We start from the raw sequence: 23,946 nt of genomic DNA, 5'->3' as shown, positions 1-23,946 counted from the left end.
TCAGTTGACTGTTTAACAGTATTGAGATGCCAGATGTATGGTTATTCAGTACTGTATAATGTTATATAACTGTAATTGGATTTAACTTTTAGAAAGTTTATTAACTGATTCTGAATAATTATTTTATTGGCAGAATAATTACTGCTTTTTGGTTAAACTGTGTTTGGAGTACTCATTAAAATGTTGTTCGCTTATAGCCAAACAGGACATATTACCTGATGGACCCGAGTGGGAATGCTCATAAATGGTGCAAAAAGATACATGAAGTTTGGCGGCACAGATACCACCAGAATGCTGCTAAATAGTCAAGCTCATCCAAAATTTCCCAGTTTCCCTACTTGCTGCTAGAACTCCGTGTGCAGCCGATCAGAGGAATCTTTTCAACCCACCTATTACCATCTCAAGGGGAAGCATATGTCTGAAATGTTCTGTTGTGGGTTTTTTTTTTTTAAGAAAGAAAAAAAGAAAAGCAAAAACCTAATGGAATTCAGGGTCGCTTTGCTCGCTCTTTGTGCTTCTGTTGAGGCTTCCACATGCATATCATTGCAGTGAAGATCTTGCTTTTGTGCACTTCAGCTCAATTTCTGCTGCAGACTAGTGGATAGACCTTGCATTACCAGCTTCACGTAAGATGAGTTAAAACCAATCCACACGCACACACGCTGAATCATGTACCAGCCTTGCATTTTATGGGGCTGGAGTTTTCTGTGACTTTCAGAGTATCATTAAACTGTTATTTCATCAGGGAGCTTTTATATGCCTCTCCTAAGCACCACCTCTTTTGTTTTTTCTTCCTTTCTGCACAGTCCGCCAGCTTATTGGTATATGGCATTTGTAGCCAGGTCAGTTGCACCCTTGTGTAATTCCTGATATAGTTCTGGTTGCAGGATTTATGTGGTACTTCAGTAATTATGTGAATGAATCAGATGTATGTGTCTGGCAGACAGGCTGCAATGATACAGATTTTGAGAGAGTAAAATGCTGAACATGGCACTGAAAGTTTTCTAAAACTGAAATGTTGGCTTCTGAAGCATGTAAGATTTTAAACATTCAATTTAAATTTTAATATGAATCATGTGTGTTTAATCAACGGACAATAAACTTACCAGCATGCTTTTAACTAATGCTAACTAAAAGTAACTAGTTAGTATGGGGGGTGGGAGGTTACTATTGAAGTAGTAAATAGTTTTTCACCTTTTCAGGAGATGAGGGCTAGAAGCTTTCTTTCCAGGGTGTGTATGTATTGTGCATTTTAGTGGGGCCAACCTATTTACCTGGGTAGAGAAGGAAGTATGAAAGCTTTGTACAATTGATTACTTGACTTTTTTTTGTCTCATGTATAATGAGATGTACCAATAATTCTATTTTTGGTCCTTGGCCAAGTATTTAGCAGCTCTGAAAAAAAAGTATGCAATAGAAATATTAGATCCATAAACTAAACTGGTTAAAAATTCAAAGGAAAATACTGATACAAAGGGAAAAAATATATGGTACTTAAGGCATATCTATAAAATGAAAATATTTTTCATATCTATCTACTTTATCCTCTTCAAGTTAAGGCTTTTTTGTGGTCAAACATTTCTTGTAACATTGCAAAGATGTAACTTTCTATGTGCTAAAAACAACTTCCCTAATGGTGTTTTCAAGATGCCCATGTTCCTAAACCTTGCAGAGAGAAGTGACCTAGGTCTGGACAAAGGCATTCCTTCCTTGTTTTAAAAGCAGTGTAAACATCACACCTATTTATTCACCTTCTACATGTACAATCTATTTGTGTTGTAAGGTCTTATACCGTGATGTGCTTTTGCTTCCACCAAAGAAAGAAATGTCCCACCACAATACAGAAAAACTCATGGGCATGAGTTCTAGAAGCAGTATTTTAAAAGCAGTGGCTAATCAGGATTTCTCAGAAAACTCATGCATGTTGGATATTTTGTTGTTGTACAGGGTGAAGCAGGTTTATTACTGATCTCTTAAAAACTGTTATACAGCTGAATTTGACAGTTCAGCTTTTGCAGTATCTTTCAGTCTTCAAAGGAAAGAGTGCAGTTCCCTTTTCTTTTGGAGGAACTACATTTTGCAGTCTTCTGTTATCTCACCATGTACAGAGTTGACAAAAGTAAATCACTGGCTCACAGAGGTATCGTGTTAAGGGAGCTAAGGTGTCCTGTAAATGGTTGAGATGAGAAAGACAATACCGTTCCCTTTGCATCATGATAAATTTCATCACATACAAGATACACTCTTTGTCACTAAAATTTGAATAGCACAGTAAAGCTTTTATCTGTGTCTGTGTTATTTACTGTTCTAACCAAGATGACATGCATTAAGTTTGTTGCAGTGCTATCCATTTGTTCTCTGGCTGTCAAATTCCAGCCGTGTATTGGGTCCACTGGAGGCAACCCTGCCGCTTTTGGATTTAGTCTTTGGTGTAGAGATGTAGATGTAGTCCCAGCTTCATACGGGAAAGCTTGGTGGTGATGGAGATTCATGGTGCCACTGCTGTCAGTGTGACAAAACTTGGCCTCATAAAAAGATTGTCAAAGTTGTTCTGTTAGTAGCAAACACCTTAGCTTCATTAAGAGATGGAGTGGTCTCCATTGGCTTGTTCACTAGGTGGAAATCTAGAAATGCTTAAACATGTTTTCTGTAATACTTTGACTTGTAGTCATTTTGCCATATCAAAGTACTCGCTCTGCTTTTTCAGACCTCGAAAATCCTCTCTCAATAGAATTCTGTCCTGCCCACCAAAAGCTTTCAGCCAAAGAAATCTTGGTAGCATTAAGCTATCAAGAAAGCGTCTGGAAGGCTGATGTCTGCATTCTAGTATTCCTTTTTCCTTTGGGCAATGCTGTCTTTAGAAGACTGTGAGTGTCTCTTACAGGCATCCCTCCCCATAGAACTTCTGTGATCCAAATCAAGTCTTCCTTAGCTGCTGCTTTTTTGGGAAGGGACTAGAACTTTTCTGGGAGAGGTATCTATCTGTCTTGGACTGTAAGTGAAACCTGTGGTTTTGAAAGACAGCAGAAGAATAGAGTGAGGCAAGACAAAGCAATCGTGTGGATTTAAGTATGTTTTACCAGTTTGTCCACTTAAATGTGTGTTGGCAGGTGCTGCATACTATGAAGGGCTGGTTCCTGTTTGAAATGCCTGTGTCTTAAGTGGGGTAGCTTCAGACCTTTGTCCTGAAGTTCACTCCTGTGGTTCATGGGAGTTCATGGAATGAAATGTGCAAGGGAGGTTCTTCAAAGCTGCAGATATACCAGTTAATTTCTCTGCTCTTTATCTGAGGTCTTTCAAAGCTCAAAAAGGGTTGTTAGGCCCTTGAAGACTTTTCTTCAGACTGCTCACTGCAAACCTACTGAAAACCCAATCTGTTGACTGATTCATTTCATCTTTTGCATTTTGAACAATTGCCAATCATTTATAAAGAATCTGGTCAGTAATGTTGCAATTTTGTTTTGCTTGGGACTTGAACTTCAGGAAGATGTTTATTGCATCTGTTTTCTGTGAGGTGGAGCTTAAGGAAGGATGAAGTACAACTGCTAAAAGGGTTTTTGAATCGCACTGTTCTATTTGGTTTCCAGCCCAGCATGGGAAGTTTAAAGGTACTTTGATAAACTAAAGAGATGAGTTTATTACCATTGGCCTTAAAGTCCAGTTTTGAGAAGGATTTGAATTAAGGAAGACTTGCTTCAGACGCAGTGTTGAGGCATTGTGAGCAGACTGACATTACCTATTAAGATCTCATTTCCTAAGCACGTAGACACTGCAGACATCAAACTGTCAGCACTGTCCTCTACCTGCTTTTCTCCTTCTGATGTGATTTAGTTGTGAAGTGTGTGTGTGTGTGTATATGTATGTGTGTGCGTATATATATACACACACACACGCTATATATAAGCCCAGAAGAAACTGTAGGTTGAAACAAAGATGTGGTAATTGTAATCCATTTTCATATTTCAAGATGATTAATTTAATGTGCTTGATATCTCATTACATTTTGTGCTGGGAACTTTGAAGAATCCTGAGGATTTCCCACATGTACATTTAACAGTTTCTTTTGAATGATTTAGTAAAGTCAACACAATTACTTCCTTCGACCTGTGGACAAAGCATTTGATTTCAACACCTTGCTGAGGAGAAAACTGGTGTATTAATAGTTGCCTAAAGATGTGGTCTGTGGATTCTGATCATTCTTTCTACTAGTGAATTACACAAATAGGTGTGGTATTTATATCTGAAATTTTGCTGAATGCCTGTAATTTATGCAAATATTTTATTATCAAATGGAAGTTCCCTGCACAGCTTCATGACACAGGTTATCCATCAGTTGATCAAGTGAGCTTACAAACAAGTAATTCTCTGACCTGAAATGGCATGCTTTCAGTTAAGGTAAGACTGGTAATTTAAGAATGTTAATTCTTCCTTAGAAGAAATACGACTTTTATGCAGCAAACAATGGGAAGAGGTTCTTAAGCACCCAATAACCTGATCGGTCTGTCAGCATGGTAGTGAATGGAGATGGTTGCCATTTGACAAAGCTTCCTATGACCATGTACTAACTCAGATTGGATGTGGCAAATGTTCTGAATTGTAGCAGAACTTACCATTACTGTATCTGACAAAAGAGAGAAAAATAGGAACTGGGAACCACGATCAGTTTTGATAGTTGTATGCTAGCTGTTTTCAGGTTGGTGGCAGTCAGTTACGTGTGTAATATCCTCTGCCTGGTTTGTAGCTGTAACTGTGATGTACAGATAAAAGAAAAAAAAACCTGAACAACCCCACCCCCTCTCAACAGACACCACAAAACAATCTTCCCCTCCTCCACAACCTCGTGAAAACAGAAGCAAATAATGCAATGATATAAGATACACACTTTTGTATTTTTATTCTTATAAGGTTATTTGCTGGCTCTTGTTGGCCTCTAGTTCAGTCTGTGTTATTTAAATTCTAATATATGAATTATTTGGATTGAATTCATGTTCGGGGCCATGGTGTTGTATGTATTGATGTACAGCCTTGAATGTGAATAATTATTGTAAACTATATTTTACACCTTTTTTCTGGCTTTATTATATAAATTTTCTATTGGTCGATGATTTAATCATATCTCATAATTTAATGACTGTTCGTTCTCCTCTCGGCAGATCTCTGTGCTGTAGACGTGTAGTTAGTGACGGGATGACGGAGTTCGCTTTCACTCGCGGTCGGTAATAAAGGCATGTAGGGTCCTGGCCCGGCTCCGCCTCTTCCTTGCGCCGCGGGGGGCGGGCGGGCGCGCGGACCCCCGGTCCAGCGGCGGCGCTGCCCGTCGTCGTCGCCTCGGTCCGCGGGCGGCGGCGGAGGCCGCTCCGGCGCAGGCCCCGGGCGAGAAGGGGGGGGGAAGGGAGGGGCGCGACGCGGGGCGCTTCCGGTGGGAGGCGCGGCAGGGGACGGGTAGGCGGGGTGGGCCCTTCCGGCGGCGGCGAGGATGGCGGCAGAGAACCACTGCGATTTCCCGGTTCCCGCGATCGGCGGCCTCGGCCTGGGAGGCCCGGGCGGGCCCTGCCGCCGGTGCAGCTCCGCGCCGCCGCCCGGGAAGTGGGTGCGGCTGAACGTGGGGGGCACCTGCTTCCTGACCACTCGGCAGACGCTCTGCAGGGACCCCAAGTCCTTCCTCTTCCGCCTTTGCCAGGCCGACCCCGACCTGGACTCGGACAAGGTGAGCGCGGGCCCCGACGCGCCGCTCCCCTCCCCGCGGGCCCGCTCCGTTCCGCCGCGCCCGCCTGCTGCGCCGCTCCGACCGCCCCCCCACCCCCACCCCGCGCGGCGCTGCGGCGGGGGAGCGTTGCGGCGGGTGCCTCGGTCCCGCGTGGGAGCCGGCGCGGCCGGGGCCTCGGTGCGCCGCGTGCCCGCTGGCGGGGCGGGCTGCCAGTGCTCGCACCGGCGGCGAGGTGGAGCGGGAGCGCGGAGCTCGGTGCTGCCGTGGGAGGCTGCGGGAACGGCCGCGGCGGGCTCTGCCGGCGCCGGGGGGGCGTTTGTGCTGGGCGTCGTCGTTAACGGGTCCGTGTACTCCGAGGATGGGGGCCGGCTGACCGCGCAGAGCGATCGGGTTCGTGAATAACCCAACCGCTCGTAGGCGCGGCAGCGAGCCCGGGAGCGTTCGAGCCTTTGTTTAAATTTTCCTCTTGTCTGACCGGGTTTACTTCCAGCGTTTTACTGGGGTATCTGCCTGCGCTGCTGCGCTGTTCTGCACTGTCATCGCCCTCTTGGTCAGTTTCAAGCACCAGATCAAACTACTTTGATAATAACCTCTCTCGCTTAGCCATAGCGTTCTGTGTTTCAGCAGTTCTTTGAGTAAAATATTATTCTGCGTGGACTGCAAATGGTGGGTGATACGGAATATTTGGGTATTCGTTCTGACTTAATTTTTAGTAGGGAAAAAGAGTTAAAATTAAGTTTAATAAAATTAGGATTTTATTTACGGAGTGGTATGTAGTAATGGGTATAAAGTATTCGCATATAGTGGTGTCTCTGAAAGAGATTTTGGAGCGTGATGGACAAAAATGGACTTCCAGTACAGTACACTTAGGGAAAAGAACGGAACAGCTTGAAAATAAAAAGTTGATTTTTTTTGTGTATAAATTTTTAATACTTTTTTCCAGTGAGAATAGTAGTAAATTTCTTCATTTTCTCATGCGTAACTTCCAGAAAGGATGTTTTAAATACTTGAGAAGATAGGGAACAGAACCCCAATAATGTTCCAGACTTAGAGAAAAAGTATCTTAAAATGTGGCGATGTGGGAATTGTGTTTTGTTGTCTTTGGTTTGGGTTGGATTTTTTTTGAATGCATTAGCTTAAACTGACCTATAAAAATAAACTTAAAAATATAGGTTGCTTGCTGGTAGGTCAGAAACTGTCTTTACTTGGGAGGGAGTAGGAAAACTTTCTTTTAAGATTTCTTAAATAAAAGATAAGGCACACCTGATAATTAAGGCACCTCTTTCAGGTGTTCCACTGCAAAAAAGGTGCTTATTTGCCATCTCTCAACGTCATCAGAGATAGTGAGAGAGAAGGCAAGTTTTTAGAAGAAATGCTTGAGTTCTAATTAAGGCACTTGGCTGCCTTTTTTCACCAATTGATGAAATCAGTCATCTTCCCAAGCACAATCAGTGAAGAGTTGCTATCTTGCAAAAATTTCATGAGGCTACTAATGAAACGATTTCTTTTTTACCCTGCTTACATTTTTGTGTTCTAGCAGCAAATCATAAATTTATTTTAAGGTTATTTAGCTATTTGGTAGGATATGGAGAGACCTGATGATTTTTTTCAAATTTCTAGACTTACGTAGTTATAGTTGTTAGTAGTGTACACGCCAACAGAAAGCTAGCTGCAGTCGTGACTGTAGAAAGTTACCTTTTGCTTACAAGGAATGTGCCTATAAATTATTTGAGCTGCTTGGATATTACTAACTGTCATCTTTTTTGCCAGTGTAAAAGTCTAACAGAAATGCTTTAGCAAGATGCAAACAAACTGCATTGTGCTGTTACTGTGAGTAAACTTTTTTATAAAATTGTAGGGGGTATAGTTATCTTTAACAGATTATTGTGCAAATCAGTAACGTGAGGCAAGTAGTAGGTATAGAGAGAACTACAAACTGTTGTGGAAAATCTGAAATTGGAGCAAATCCTGTTATTCAGAGATGCATTCTCTAGTCTTATGAACCTGTATGTCTTCAATTTGATGTACAAAAAGCAAAACTTTTTCTGGTTAAAAATGCGCTATGGTCTTCTTTTCATTACATTTGTCAGAGTTCCTGTCTTGTTGTGTGGATCATCTGTAGTCATTGTTTGTCACTTCAACCATCCAGACCTGGTTTCTGCAGTCACCTCGTCTGGGATTTTACAGAAGTGGCCTACCTCTTAGGTTAGCGATCATAGTGTATTAATTACAGTACCTAAAATTACTTAAACATATAGAGCCTTTCTTCTAAGGATTTGATTCAGAATCTTTAGATTCTTCATCTTCTGTGAACAGCAAAACATAATCCAAGCAGTTCCTTTTTTAACTCTGAATGATAACAGATATCATAGATGTCCTTTCAAGAGGAAAAAAAAAAAATCCTTCCCTGACCTGTCACCAGTTTGTGAACGTACCATCCTGATACAACAGCACATCAGTAGACTGGGTGGTTTAATTTTGAAATACCAGATGCCTTTAGCTGATGAGCACAGATATTTCAAGGAAGTAGTTGGTGACATTTGTGTTATCATCTTGGGCTCTGGTTCTTCTCCTTTGCCACATACATGTAAATCAAAATCTGATTATCATAGATTTGGTTTTTACATCATGATTTTGCTTTTTGGAGTCCTGTTATGAGCTATAACCTGATACTAAGTTGACATATTTTTCTTAATCATATACTAAAGATTATTTACTATGCAGCACAATTTTGTGCTCATAAAACAGATGTTCTTACAAGATGCAGCTAATAGATAAAGGTACTGCGCTCTTAAAGCCTGGAGCATTAGAGCTGATCTTTGACCTATAATTCCCTGGGTTTTCTTGTGTTTTCTTCCTGAAAATCGCATGGGTTTTAAACACCTAGTTCTAAAGTGAGAGAGAATGTGTATTTGAGCTCCTATGTAGGCTGATGCCTGTTACACCCATCCAAGACATACTTGTCACTACCTCCAGATGAGGACATGGGGGAGGTGGGGTGGGGAGAATCCTAGGGGATAAGCGAGCCCATGAGATTATCAAAACTGATAGCTGCAGCCCTCTGTTTGAAAGAACTACGAAAAATCTAGCCTTAACAAGTTATATCATGTTTCCTGTGGGGAAGTTGTCTGGGATGCACTTCAGTAACTCACTTTGGGAAGTTTTAGAAGTATTTTCAACAGAATAATACTGAATTGTGTTAATCATATGTATCATAATACAAAACACATCTTATAGTTCATAAGCACATTTCATATTCCTCTGCTCATGATCCGTCTGGTAAGTATGTAACTCAGCAAAAATGAAGGCAGAGGTGTATTTTTTATAATTTCAGCCGGTTAAACAAGCTTGTGGAAAGCTCCAATGTTGTCCCAGCTATCAGAAGGGAGGGGAGCAGATTGCATATCTAGAAGCAAGACCAAGCAGAAGAGCCAATAATTAAATTAGCTCGTGCACCAGTAAATACAGAAGTCTTTGAAGAAGAAAGTTTAGTTCACATTCTTTCTTGCTTTGCAAGATTGCCAAATCAGTATCTTCAGGAAATGAAGTCCTAAGAAAAGCTTATTTCAGATGAGAACAGAGCTATAAGCAAGACCAGAAATTAATAATAGAGCTGTTTCTGCCTAAACTCAGCAAGTGGCATGTATTAAAATTAACCGTGTTGATACATTAAGAAGTTCTGGAAGAGGTTAACTTGGTGAGTTTATTAGAAGTGAGAACAGGAAACTGAAATAGTTCCTAGGTTGTACTTTACAAATACCAATTGTGTACATAGCAATTTTCCTCTACTGTAATTTCTACACCAACGTGCTTTTTTGTTACCTAACTACATAAATTGTAAGATTTCCTTAAGCTTGCTATTAAAAACTGTTGAAAGGTTTCAGGAAAGGTAGCGTGTTTGCCTTTAAATTACCTTCGGATGCTAATGTTGAACAAGGCCATGCAGACTATCTCTTGGTATCAGGTATGTTTCCAGTTGCAACAGGAGAAAGATTAACCTTGGCACACCCTGTGGCAAAACTAGTGTTGAATGGAATGAGACAGTGACATTGATTGTCTGAATTTAGTGTGTTTCACAATGCTATATGCATCTTTGTGTTTAAGACTCTTTGTATTGAAGACTATTTGAGAATCTTTTCAGCAAATGAATGAGTGATAGTGGTCATGCCCACTGTTCACAATAGGATTTGTTTTCCAGAGTATTTATATCTTTCTGTAGAGATGAATACATACAAATAGACAAGCAGAGTCTTGCTCACTTTTTCATCCTTGTTTAACTTATTTAATGCTTGTATTGTAAATTTTGCTGCCAGATCTTTCTGTTTTCAGCACCTTCTTGTTTTATCAATATACCAGTTTTTCTTTTATAAACTCTTCTATCATTCTTTAAACTTTGCCCTAAGCAAGAGGATTGTCAGCCTTTCTTAATAAGTTTTTTGGCAACAGTATTCATGGTTGATTTTTAATGCCTTTCTAAAGTTAAGTGTAATTGTACTGAGGTAGAATCTGTTAAGGAAGGAAGGAAGCAAGCAAGCGCTGAACGTTTTAGAAAAATCAAGATCTTCCTGGCAGCACATCCTTAACTGTCAGCACTGAAAAGTGTCTTAATTGTAGTCATTATTCTAAGATATAGCTGAGATCAACTTTATTTGCCCCTGAGATTTCTGACCAGTTGGTGGGTTGTGTCATTAATGTAGTTTTAATTAGTACTGGCAGTCTGCTAATGCTCGAAGTTTTGGGGTCACATAGTTTGAGAAAAATGTGTTTTAGGCATCTAGCTCAAGATTTAAAAAGCATAGGGGGTAGGGGAGACAATTATTTCTAAATCCAGATTCGGTGCCAAGTATTTTATTTCTGCCTTTAGCAGAACTTCTTCTTGCTCGGTATATGTAAATGATACCAGTTTTTCAGTTACCCATGTTGGAGTGCACAGCTTTGAGCCAAGAGCTTGGCAGTGTGGATTCTGAATGTATCCATACTGGAAAATTATTTGAGGAGGTCTTCAAACTAGTTTTGACCTCAGTGAAGATAATTAACTGGAAATAAATTTCTGACATTTGAATTAGTGTATTAATGCAGTTCTTGGGGAGAACGTTAAATGGGATTGGGGAGATTTATGTATTTGGTCCTACTTTTGAGTCCCACTGGAATCGTACCCAATTCTGATATCCGCAATTCAAGGTCACTTAAAAAATGTGAGAACTTGGAGGGTAGTCACAAGATGAAGTATGATTTGGTGGAAGGTTATAAAGAGCAAGACTGGGTTTTTTGGCAGGGAGTTTAAGGAGTGACTTCTCAGTCTATAAGTACATACATGGAGACTTGAAATCTATGTGAAGCCTGTTCAGTCTAGCAAAGGTACTGTGAGATCCAGCTGGTGAAGGGTGGAACTAAAGATGTCCAGGCTAGTAAGTACGTATTTTTAACAGTGACAGTAATTAGTTAATGGAGTGGCTTGCACAGAATGGTCAGGTCTCACCACTATTTTCTAAAGTTTAAATTTCACTGTAAATAAATCAACTTCTATGTATGTTTTAAGTGAAGATCAGACTAAGCATTTGTTATGGTTTCTTTGAGCCTCAGCCTCTATAAAGATTGAAGAGTAGCTGTTTGAGGCTGGAATACATGGTCATTTACATGTTTTGGGCAATATTTTTTGGATTCTTTGAAAAATACGTGTGCATTTTGAGTCTCCTGTCCCATGAACGCTGGATTGTAGATATGCTTTAGGGTTAATTCTTAAGAAAGTGTGAGATACAGTGGCTTTTCATTGGTATGCTGAACCAGGTGCTTGAAAATTTATGAGCAAGTTATTAGGCTTTCTCAAAAATTCCATGGTATTTGTAATTTAGACTAAACATTGATGTTGAAGAGTGGTAATAAACAAATGCAGCCTTTGCTGTACCTCAACAATGTTGTACTTTAAATTGTGTCTCCTCCTAAAAAGGAGCAGGTGTGGAAAAGGTCTAGGACTTACAGATGAGGAAGGAAAAACTCTTGGTGGGGAGAAGAATGTAATCCAAAAATGGAATTGGGTAACGATACAAACACCCACGTGATTCGTTAGCACTTTTGTCTTGGATGCTCAAAGACTACTGGAGCATTTGCGTTGAGTATCCTTACAAAGAGTGGCAGAGTTTGTATGGAACACCTGTGGGGTCAAAATGTGGGGTGATGTGACTATACTGAATAGAGAGGAGACTTGAGTTTCAGCTGCTGTTCTGGTAAACACCTGTTTGTATGAAATGTATCTACAAGAGAGAAAACTGAGACATTATTATAGCTTTGTCTGGCATCTGTGTTATTCACCCAAAACCTGGGCAATTGCTTCAGAATACCCACGCTAGTCGTGTCAGTGAAGATTCAAACTTGCTCAAAGCTCATAGAAACGTAATTAACTAGTTAGCAGAAGTAGCAGCATAGCTGGGGCAACGCAGTCTATTAATATTCAAGCTAGCAAGCTTAAAGCTAGTTCAGTTATGTCTAAGCAAACTGTAGCTACACCTTTAAACTGTCTAGATCACATTTGAAGTGCGATTTATTATTATTATCTCAGAATAAAACAAAAATGTTTCTTTTAGAGTGTCCATGAGAATACAATGTGTTTTCATGTACGTGTGGATGAAGCCAATCGTAACAATGTTCTGAAAGCGTGGAAGGACTTTCAACCCGTGTGTTGAGAGTTACAGGTGGAGCAGATGACTACGTTACTGTGTCAGCTTTTATTGGATTTATATTTACATAAATATCCTTAAAGATCTAGTGTAATCGGCTTTTCTTAGTGATTTCAACATGAAGTGCTTAGTGTATGTTGAAGGATAATCAGGTAGCTCACTCTAAAGGAGGAGTGAGAAAGCATTTTCTATAGGAAAATGCATGGGAAGTCAATTTTGTGCCTCTTTTGCCTATGCGGTCTTTGCATATTGTTACAGTAGTCTTTACTGAATGGTTTACGTTTTGGGTCTTGACTCCTTGGCACTCGTCTGTAGCATACATGAGTTTTAAGGTCAAAGTCCAAGACACACATCTTTCTCTTTGGAAGAAGATGTGAAATTAGTGCATGTTTTCCGTATCTGTAATCTAGATAAGCAAGTGGCCCGTTACTCTGAATTGTTCAGTCTATTAATAATTTTGCATGGAATTTACATACTAAACTAAATCTTATTGACAGAATTTGGATTGCTTCCTGTTAAAATTTAGCCAGAGTTCTTAAACTTTAACTATTGATATTAACTAATGTAAAAAAGAGAAAAAGTTACTATTACACCATAAATTGTAAGACTTTGGGGTTCCTTTTTCTTCTTCTTTATTAGTTTTTGAAGACACGTTGTTGCCTGAAAGGCTTCTTCATAGAGTAAACTATGACACTAGTGAGATGGCACTTTATTCGTATGTTATATATTATACATATGTTTGGTATGGTATTTCTTGGTGTGAAGATTAAGCATTTTTATAGCTTCTCAATGGTAATTTGGTGAGGAAATCAACTTGATAGCAGTTAGGTCAGGAATGAGTATAACAGGAAAAAAGTGAGATGAGGAACGACAGAATGGAAAAAAGAGTTTGTGGATGATGAGGAAAATGGTTAAAAATAGGTAGAAGACAAAAGCATTTCTCTTTTGTGTTTCACAGAGCGAATGCTATTAGTATGCATAAAGCGTGTTTGGTGTATAAGTCCTGATGATAAGCTCTGATGTGCACACTAGGCTACTGAATTCAGGTAATGCAGGTTGCTGATGTCTGGTCATTAGGTGGAAGTTGATAGAGAAGGCCTGGCATAATTTGTTCCCTTTGTGTCTTTGTTAGAAGCTTGCTCAGTGTATAGAAATCTACTCAGGTAAGAGTAATTTCAGATGCTGTAGTCTGTAAAAAAAAAAAAAAAAAAAAAAGAGGGCCTTTTGTGTAAGTAGTGAAGTAACCATTGTTAGTTGAGATTTCATTTAGAGCTTTTAGTTATTTTGCTGATACTGCTTCAGGAGGTGATGTGAGAAAACACTGTAGTGTAAAAGAATACAATAATCTTATTGAAGAAGCTTGCTAGAGACTTATTTCCCTTAACTGGGAGGGCTTCCAGTTTTGTAAGCCCATATATTTCTTAATTCAGTTCAACTGATGACCAGAGACTGCTTTTTTCTTTAAAACTGGGTTTCTTTTTTCATCAGTTTTAGATCTTCCTTTCCAACTTCACTGGTTTCTGTTCTTGTATTAAATAATATTTTTCAGCTTATAATTCGTAGTTGTCAGCTAATTTAATTTCTTTGGGTTGTATCTGTAGATTGTTCATTCTTGAAGTGTTTCGGTGATGTAAATATATTTAAATGTGAAACATTAAAAATACACCATTTTATGCACTTCATAGTCTCACTTCTGTGAGACCATGAGTTTAGGTCAGAAGAAATTGTGATTAGGCTTCATCAAGCACTGTCCGCTCTGAGCGTAGGTTAACTGACAGCTCATTTTAATATATTAGCATTTTCTTGAACAGTTACTTATATATAAAATGTAACCCCACCCTTTGCTGCTTCTAAAATGACAGTGTGTCTAAGCATGTAAAGCATTTAACTTGTAATTATAGAAAGATGTTTATGGTTTTGTAGTTCAGGCTGTGGTCTTTCTGCATTCTACCAACCCTGGTTAGACAAGTGCAGTTATTCAGAAACTAAATCCCTGCGCCTGAAAATACATCCACTGCCTTTTTTCCAATGAAACATTTTAGGAACATTAGATGCTGTTAAGTAGAGTTTTCAGGTATCACAGTGCAGTAATCAAACCTTTACATATCAGCATAAATGTCCGAATGCAATGGATTGGGTCAGTAGAATTTTTTTCATGTGGAATGGCAAGTATCACTATCACATGTAGTTTTGGGGGAGCATGATTCAAATTTAGCTAGGATTGTTGGTGGTGATGCTTTTTTAGTATCTGCTGTAAACTACTAAAATATTAAAAATAAGAATACATTTTTTAAAAGTATTTGGGGTGCTGCTACATCTTTCCAGCATATATCTATTGCACTAATACTTTGGGTACTAAAGTATTAATACTGTCAGTGAGCCACTTGATAGTAGAAAGGAGCTATGAATCTATTAAGACATCTGTCTTATCAGTCTTCCTTAGGCCTCTGGACAGCACAAAGTATGTCAGTACTGCATTGATCACGGGTGTTCATAAACTCTAAATTATGTAGGAAATACCAATTTTGCTTCTTTATCTCTTTGTCAAGAGTATCAGCTCTGCAGGCAAATTTCTTGAACTGTGTTTTGCATTCCATGAAATGCTGTACTCTGTTCAGTAAACTGAGCATCAGTTAGTTATCCCTTCGAATCACAGAATCATTTTGGTTGGAAAAGACCTTTAAGATCATCAGGTCCAACCATTATCCTATCACCACCAAGCCTACCACTAAACCATGTCCCTAAGCACCACGTCTATATGTCTTTTGAACACCTTCAGGGATGGTGACTCCGCCACCTCCCTGGGCAGCCTGTTCCAATGTCTAACTACTCTTTCAGTAAAGAAATTTTTCCTAATATCCAATCTAAGTCTCCCCTGGTGCAACCTGAGGCCATTCCCTCTTGCCATGTCATTAGTTACTTGGGAGAAGAGACTGACACCTTCTTTGTCTGCATGAGGTAGGTAGGAACTGCATCTTCAGGGTACTTTTTTTTTTTTTTTAGAAGATGCACATACAACCCTTGCTTGGTACACAGCTGTTCTCAGTACCCTGTGAGTATTTGTACATTGAGCTAAGACAAACCCGAAAGTTTTTAGAACAGGGTGTTGAGGTTAAAGAGAAGGTAGGTTTGTTTCCCTTTAATTACAAATAAAAAAAAAAGAGGGGCGGGGGAGGGGGAGAGAAAAAAAGGCTGATATTTGAGTCCCACTGGAACGTAGCCTTTGTTCTGATTCTTTAGATTTCCAAACAAAATTATAGTTTCCTGGTTTTAAGTGTTATTTTTAACCTTAATCTTCAGTGTTCTCACTTACTGATTAGATCTTTCATCCTAACAGTGTTGATAATCTTTTGATAAGGGGTTGCGGGCAATTTGTCAGGTAAGAGAAGTTGTGCAGTACATGATTGAGTTGAGTGATCAGGCTGATACAATTACAACTACGTTGCTGAATTCCTTTCAATATGTTTAATAAATTTGGCTTTAAGGGATGTGACTATGTCTGAAACCCTGCTTGTTCAGATGCCGAGCTAAATATTAGCCTGTAATTCCTACTTGGATGTTCAAATCATTGTGGGTTTTCTGGCTTTTTTGTTTGTTTGTGGTTTTGAGTGGTGTTTTGGGGGTGTTTTTTTGTTTGTTTGTTTTGTTTTGTTTTCCTAATCTAGGATGAAACAGGTGCCTATTTAATAGACAGAGACCCGACCTACTTCGGGCCAGTGCTGAACTATCTCAGACATGGGAAACTGGTTATTAACAAGGACTTAGCTGAGGAAGGTAAGATGTTACTAAATCTCTTGCTTTCTTGTCACTTACTTACTATTTTCACTGCTTTTGAGTCACCAGAAGTAACTTACCAGTAGATGGTAAATCTTAATCGGAGTAGCATTTCAATCTGTTTTAAGTGAAGTTGATAGGTATCATGCAGTTACGGTATATGCTGCTGAGTGGTTTGGGTACGATTACTGATTTTACAACCCCCATCCCTCGTTAGACATAGAATATAAATATTCAAACATGAGGGGAAATGCCTTTTATCATATAATCTTGTCTCTTTCCTGTATGACTGAATGAAATATTTGGGTTTATTTTGGCTTCTCCCTCTCTATCCCCAGTTCATATCAGTTTTACCCTAATGGATGATGACTGTTTTAAACCATATAGTATTAAAACTGTGTTGATAAGGGGCTGAAGAAATCGATCAAAGAGAGATCAGTCGAGCAATATTAGCAGGAAATAATGTGAAATATAATTTCCATGCGCAGTGTTAAACACATAATATCTGTGGAGAACAGGTAAGGCTTGAACATGTGAGTGGGAGCAGTCTGTTGTATGTATCTTTAAGCTTTTGTTTCAGGGTCTAAGATCTGAAATGACAGGAAGAAAAATTCTCTGCATACTAGCAGCTGCAGAGCATTTCAGTAGGAGCATTTGAATTTCTCTTTTGTATTCCAGCCTGAGATGGGGCCTGAGCTATGGTTGTCTATAAGTCTGCTATGGAATGGCGTTTGTGCTCTTTTTTTTGTATCCTGCCTCTCATTCTGTATGTGAAATGGCATCCATTTTCTTAGGGTTCTTTTTAGGACAGTTTTTTAGAACAAGCTAAACTCTGAACTACATGTGCCCGAAGGAAGGCAGAATCATTAGGCTGGTAAATGAATTTTTCCTAGGGCAAAATAAATCATTTTCTGTAGCTGTAGAGGAGATAATCTTAAGAACTGGTTGGTGGTTTTGGCCTGGAATCTTTGGTTGCACTCTCTTTCCAAAAAATGTTCTCATACTAGGTGTACTGGAAGAGGCTGAATTCTACAATATCACATCACTAATAAAACTGGTAAAGGACAAAATAAGAGAGAGAGACAGCAAAATCTCGCAGGTGAGGCTGTTTTCTAGTGTGTTTTTGATTATTTGTTCTGTGGCAAATAGTGGGTGGGTTCCGGTTTTTTTCCTTAATTGCGCATTTCCCCAGTAAGATACTGAATGACTGCCTCCATCACTGGCTGAGCTGTAGCCATTAGTATGCAAAGATTAATATTCTTAATCGCCAGTACCCACCAGAGTGCTTACAGAAAGCACAGGCATATGGTTCCAGTTCTTGTTCAAAAACTGAATACTTTCTAAAGAATTGTTCCAATGTCTGGTAATAGTAGAATTTGTCATAATGTTGTTTCTGGAAACAGTTATTTTAGAAAACAGCTTTTGTAGAATATGTTTTTCTCATATACATTTACATAATGAGATTACTTAACTACAGGGTAAGTGCTGTGCTGTTTATACAGTGTGTTTAATACAGCATGCGTACGGATGCTGTTTAGCTCCTGTCATATGCTTTTATAGCAAAGATAGTTTCTTTATTTGTAGTGCTGTATAGTTGAGAAGACTGCCTCCTCTCATAGCAGCTCATGAATATTTCTTCATGAAAGTGACTATGATAGAGAAGCTGTTAAGTAAGGAACATACTCAAATTTGTTCTTCAGCTCTGCTACTTTGGCCTTCTCTGATAACTGAGTCTTCATGGAGGTATTAAAAACTCATGATGCCAAATTTCTCTTGAAGCTGGGTTGTGGGATAGCAGAGTTGTTCTGATAGTATTTTCTGAAGCGTTTCAGCTGAAATAGTCCTAGTTATTCATTGATCTGGATGGGAAACTTTGACATGGAAATAAAGACTTTTTTTAATATGGTCAGACATTCCTTAAAGTTAGGTAGGCCTCTGCAGAACCTGAACCTTGAGTTTGAGTGATGTGGTTTAGCTACCACGTGGAACGACAGGTAAGTCTTAAGATTATTTTGTTGTAACTGTTGAGTAGCACTTTTAGTCCCTGAAACATTCATGAAGCATTGAGTCTTCTGCAAGGTGATTCTGAACAGATGAGATTTCTTTAAAAAAAAAAGGCGAGGTGTTCAATGTGGTGTTGCTTACTGTTTCTAAAGAATAAGGGCAACTTTAGACAAGTCACAAACGTAGTGAATTCCATGCTGTATTGAGCCTCTTGTATTTCTTTTTCAAGGTGCCAGTCAAACATGTGTACAGGGTGCTGCAGTGCCAGGAAGAGGAACTCACTCAAATGGTTTCCACAATGTCCGATGGCTGGAAATTTGAACAGGTAAAAAACCCATATGGGATAGAATTTCAAAGTCTTCTAAAAATTCAGTGTATTAAAGAGGAGCATGCAGTCAATTATATGCATCTTTTAAAGTTCAGTCATTTTCAGAAATTGGATAGGTAAAGATACACAGTTAAGATAAATTTGATATTTGTATTCTCATTTGTCAGAGAACAAAAAACCTGTAGCTTTCCAGGAGGTAAATTGTACTGACTTTCTATGAAAACATCTGCATCATGTTTGAAATGTAGTTCTTTGCAGTCTACACATGAGCATTTGAAGGGTGACTAAACCAAAATTAACTAGTACAAGTTTATACAAATAGTAGGTGAGGTATAAAGAGCTCTGGCTAAAAGAGATGAGCTTGGGACATAAATGTTTGTCAGGCCCAAACAATGGTTCTTCAGATAAAGGACTGATACACATAGGAGGGTGAACTTAACTAGCGTGGATGTGAAGCTGGATAGCTGTGAGCTTTTTGTTCTTTGCACTACATAAAAATAGCTTTGTGTGTACATTCAAGAATACATTGTAAAATTGCAAGATTTTCTGTTATCTTTTCTGATCTCTGTAAATGAGAAACTAACTGCGTGGCCTCTTCATTCTTCACGTTCTTAACCTACCAGAATATTTAAACTGCATTGGAGCAATGAATCTGTTAACTCTGGAGTGAGACACAAGTGCCCAGCTGCCAGCATCTTTTTCAGTGTCTGGTGACTAGAATAAGCACAAGCCTCTCATCCTGTGCAGTCTCGCTCTAATAACACAACAAAGCGACATTTTAAAAAAGTATGGCACACAAAAGTAAAAGAGAACGTTTTGTTTATATTTGATGAAATCTGTAAGGTGCTGCTGTCCTGAGACAGCCATGATCACACAAGTTAAACCAGCACAGAGAAAGCTTCTTAGGCTTCAGTTCTCTGGCTTAAGTATTACCAGGTCCGTTTGGCATGCCAGAAGCTGAGTGTTTAAGTCCCTGCAAAATGCTCTCCCTTAATGCATGTGACTTTTTTTTTGACCAGTGCATTGACAAAGTTTCTTTGACATTCTTCTTTGTCATGAGAAACTAGCTTTCATTACAGAGATTCTTTACTTCTTAACAGATTAAATGGTACTGTGGCTCTTACCTGTCCTAAAACCTTGTATTCTTTGGGGATAGTGTGTTTGGGAGTAATACTGCTTTGACAGTGCAACTGCTGAAAGAACTATTATAATCTCTTTTAGAATTGAGTATCTCTTTCAGAACTGGAAAATTCCAGTGGTTTTCTTGAATGTTATGTCCTTGTTTCATCCAGCTTTCTCCCTACTTCCTCCTTGCCCCATGTTGCTCTCTCTTGGACACATAGTTTGAAGTAGATAAACACAACGGCTGTATGGTCTCATGATACTCAGCTTCGCATTGCCTCACACTAGGCTATTCTCTCCTTTGGTTATATTGCAGACCTGCTTTTAGTAGACATCATTTACTTGAAACATAATTAGACTGTTTTGTGTAATTGGAACAGTTTTATTGTTAAGATTTGAGAACATTGTAGCAGTTCTGTAATTTTTTTATCTTCTCTAAACTTGTGTTGCTCAGCAACGTGCTTCCTTCAGAAGCAGTCTTTGGGATGGCACCTCTTATCCCCCTCTTCAGAGGGATAGAAATCATCAGCTTTTTCAGAGGAGTAATATTCCTATGGGTTGAGAGTTCTTGTATTCTGTGCCCCATATAACATGTTTAAGTGGTTGGTTTATATAAAAAATATTTCTTTCCCCTTAACATTTCAAAATTTTCTTGTAAAATACAACTGGATGTGGTGATTAAATAGGAGTGGAAGGTGTTGAACTTCTGGCGCACTTCTGCAGATGTATCAATGCACTTTTCCAAAGAATACCGGTGACAGCACTGCTAGAATACTGCAATTATGTATCAGTCCCAGTCCAAAAACTACTGCCAATAGTTGGGCTGTCCCATTTTTGTGGTTTCAGTGGTTTATTTTGTAGATGATTTTTAGCTTCAATTATTATCTCTTCAGTCAATCAGAAAAAACAATATTTTGTCAATACTGCTTAATGAGAAACTTTGGGCTCTACAAAATTGCTATGTACAGAGGCTTTAGACAGCAGTGGTGTGTCAGTCATGTAAATTTTAATGGTTAATGTAACCTGAGTCTGTCACCATAATGCTGTCTTATATATGTTCACTGTATGAGGAGGGTGGTGTTTAGCTGCTGCCTTCAAAATTATTCACATAACAATAGCAGGATAAAAATAAATTTACTGTTCATGAGCCTTCTCATCAGTAGTAATCTCCAGTTTACTCAGAATAGGCAACTGTTGTCTAGTTATTCACACTTAGATTAGAGCTCTAATCTTTCTCAAGTGCACTGACAGGCTATGCTTTAATGTAAATGGGCTGGGAATGGCCATGTATTATTAAGATAAAATATTTTTTGTAATAACAAGTTGAGAAATTCAGTTGAGGTGGTTCTGCACTTCTGAATTACTAAACATTTGGCAAGCGTGAACAGAGTTCTTGGTACTGATTTTTGTGGGAACGAGACAATTTTTTCCACTCCAGTTATTTTCTTGGATCTTCTGTAAATTACCCCTTCTAAACAAATTTAGAGCACTCAACTTTTTTTCCTCTGGTTGACTTGGTATGTTTCATTTTGTTTATCAATATCTGGAACAAGATGAAGTTCTTTCATACCTGGGTTTGACGTATTGCTTTACATAACACCTTCCAGTCTTATATCCACATTACCTTCTGCACTTCGCAAGTATGACAGGAAAATAATGCTCACTTTCATAACACACCAAACTTTATGTTTTTCGGAGTAGTTGGCTACACCACAGTGATATGGGGAGTTTTCTGACTTACTATCAGTAACTCTTAACTTCCCTTGAAATTACAAAGGGCTTTGCAACTGCCTCCATAAATTTCAAGTATGTTGAAATGAAAGTTGTAGCTTGATAGCAACGTGTTCTAGTGGCGAGTAAATGTTACCTGAACGTTTGAGTTCATCTGTTATTTGTACGATTTGGATAATGGTATGTGCTTCAGCTTTACAAAGGTTTCTTTTTGTGTTTTGCTTTGATTGGTTATTTCAGCTTGTCAGTATAGGTCCCCAGTACAGCTGTGGCCGGGCCCAGCAGTCAGAGTATCTGCTGATAGTGTCACGGGAAGTGAAAGGGGAAGAGAGATGCTTCCAGAAATGCTGCAGTGAGGTGTGTCACACCATTCTTTTTGCCCTCACACTGATATGCTTGGCCTCCTTGCATTTCTGCTGCTTTCAAATCATTCCACTTTATTCCTGGATGTACAGCACATAGTAATTTGTGTGTATTTGTGACTGGCTTTTATTTATATTCATGGTATTTCATTATACATTATGGATGTTCATATTGTAAAAATAATAAACAACCACACACCCCCTAGTTATTTAGTTAAAGGTTTTTCTTAAGAAGAGTTCTCACCTTCTCAATAGGTAACTTCTTTTCCTTAAATCTTCCTCCAATGTTAGCAGCCTTTGATCCATACTTATGAAGTAAAAGTGGTACAATTTAAGCATTGGGAGCCCTATAAATAAAACTTGGATTTCACTGGGTTTGGAAAGGGACATTTCTGTGTTTGTTAGTCATTATTCCAGTTTGAGTGTATTTCATCCACCTAATAGCCAGTTAAGTTCTGAGTTCGAGCGTTTTATTTCTGGTAACTCAGAACTTAATTGTTTTCTTAGGTGGATGAAATATATTCAAACTGGAACAATGAATAACAGAATTTTTCAGAAATAAAATATAGAGGAGTGAGGGGAGAACAAAACCAGCAGTTTTAAATCTTGTCTCAAGTAGAAAGAACATCCTGGGGGGTTTTGGCTTTATTTTTTGTTGTTTGGGGATTTTTTCCCCCTTGGGAAATTTTCTTGAAACCCAAATGAAGAATCATAGCTTCCCTCATTGACTTTTTAAACTGTCTCATCCTTTCTGCTCCCCTCACCCTCAGGTCACTGCTTTTTTAATTGCTGTGTTACTTCCCAGTGTTCAAGGGTCTGGGAACGATTTTTTGCTAACCAGTATTGGAGACAGTTTCCAGTTCTTTACATAGCTGTGCTCCATTGTGAAGTGTCTTATGTGAATTGATTGGGGAACGTGGTGTTCTGTAGTATTTTTCATCAATAAAATACGTGGAGTACTGAGGGAGCTGGCAGAGGAGCTGGCCGAACCACTCTCCATCATTTATCAGAAGTCCTGGTCAACACGGGAGGTCCCAGACAACTGGAGGCTTGCCAAGTGACATCTACAAGAAGGGCTGTAAGGAGGATCCAGAGAACTACAGGCCCATCAGCCTGACCTTGGTGCCAGGGAGAATTATGGAGCGGTTCATCTTGAGGGTGCTCACATGACATGTGCAGGACATTCAGGGACTCAGGCCCATCCAGCATGGGTTCATGAGGGGCAGGTCCTGTTTGACCAACCTGATCTCCTTCTGTGAGCAGGTGACCTGCTTGGTCGACAAGGGGAAGGCTGTGGATGTCATCTACGTGGACTTTAGTAAAGCCTTTGGCACAGTCTTCCACAGCATTCTCCTAGGAAAGCTAGCGGCTCACGGCCTAGACAGGTGCACTCTACGCTGCGTAAAAATCTGGCTGGGCGGCCGAGCACAGAGAGTTGTGGTGGATGGAGTTAAATCTAGTTGGCAACTGGTAACAAGCGGTGTCCCCCAGGGCTCGGTATTGGGGCCAGTTCTGTTTAATATCTTTATCAATGGTCTGGATGAGGGTATTGAGTGCACCCTCAGTGAGTTTGCAGACGACACCAAATTGGGTGGGAGTGTCTATCTGCTTGAGGGTGGGGAGGTTCTGCAGAGGGATCTGGACAGACTGGATCGATGGGCCGAGGCCAGTGCTATGAGGTTCAACAAGGCCAAGTGCCGGGTCCTGCCCTTGGTCACAACAACCCCACGCAGCACTACAAGCTTGGGGATGAGTGACTGGAAAGCTGCCCGCAGAAAAGGACCTGGGGGTGCTGGTCGACAGCCGGCTGAACATGAGCCAGCAGTGTGTGGCCAAGAAGGCCAAGAGCATCCTGGCCTGTGTCAGAAATAGTGTGGCCAGCAGGGCTAGAGGAGTGATTATCCCACTGTACTTGGCACTGGTGAGACCCCACTTTGAATACTGTGTGTGGTTTTGGGCCCCTCACTACAAGAAAGACATTTTGTTGCTGGAGTGTGTCCAGAGAAGGGCAGCAAACCTGGTGAAGGTCCTGGAGAGCAGGTCTTACGAGGAGCGGCTGAGGGATCTGGGGTTGTTTAGCCTGGAGAAAAGGAGGCTGAGGGGGTCCTTATTGCTCTCTACAACTACCTGAAAGGAGGTTGTAGTGAAGAGGGTGTCGGTCTCTTTTTCCCAAGTAACCAGTGATAGGACGAGAGGAAATGGTCTCAAGTTGCACCAGGGCAGGTTTAGATTGGATATTATGAA

General features: G+C 39.7%; 2 protein-coding genes across 4 annotated transcripts in view; both read left to right on the top strand.

Annotated features, from left to right (window-relative positions):
- Positions 1–5,240, top strand: part of PDPK1 (3-phosphoinositide dependent protein kinase 1) — a gene marked incomplete at its 5' end in the record, with an annotated part of 36,690 nt that extends 31,450 nt beyond the window's left edge. Inside the window, one exon of the mRNA XM_086473221.1 lies at positions 198–5,240. Coding sequence (XP_086329347.1) covers positions 198–305 — 108 coding nt within the window. The remainder of the gene's footprint in view (positions 1–197) is intronic.
- A 236-nt stretch (positions 5,241–5,476) lies between these two features.
- Positions 5,477–23,946, top strand: part of KCTD5 (potassium channel tetramerization domain containing 5) — a 33,945-nt gene continuing 15,475 nt past the window's right edge. For 2 of the 3 annotated variants that reach the window (XM_086472903.1, XM_086472904.1), the window contains exons 1-5: positions 5,477–5,707; positions 16,047–16,155; positions 17,163–17,254; positions 18,389–18,484; positions 21,581–21,697. In XM_086472903.1, coding sequence (XP_086329029.1) covers positions 5,477–5,707; positions 16,047–16,155; positions 17,163–17,254; positions 18,389–18,484; positions 21,581–21,697 — 645 coding nt within the window. The remainder of the gene's footprint in view (positions 5,708–16,046; positions 16,156–17,162; positions 17,255–18,388; positions 18,485–21,580; positions 21,698–23,946) is intronic. The other variant, XM_086472905.1, reaches the window with a different exon arrangement.

This window comes from Leptosomus discolor, chromosome 14, assembly GCF_034619465.1.
Source record: "Leptosomus discolor isolate bLepDis1 chromosome 14, bLepDis1.hap2, whole genome shotgun sequence".
Taxonomy (NCBI): domain Eukaryota; kingdom Metazoa; phylum Chordata; class Aves; order Leptosomiformes; family Leptosomidae; genus Leptosomus; species Leptosomus discolor.
Note: the sequence above shows the minus strand (reverse complement) of the source record. Positions and strands in the feature narration are given on the sequence as shown.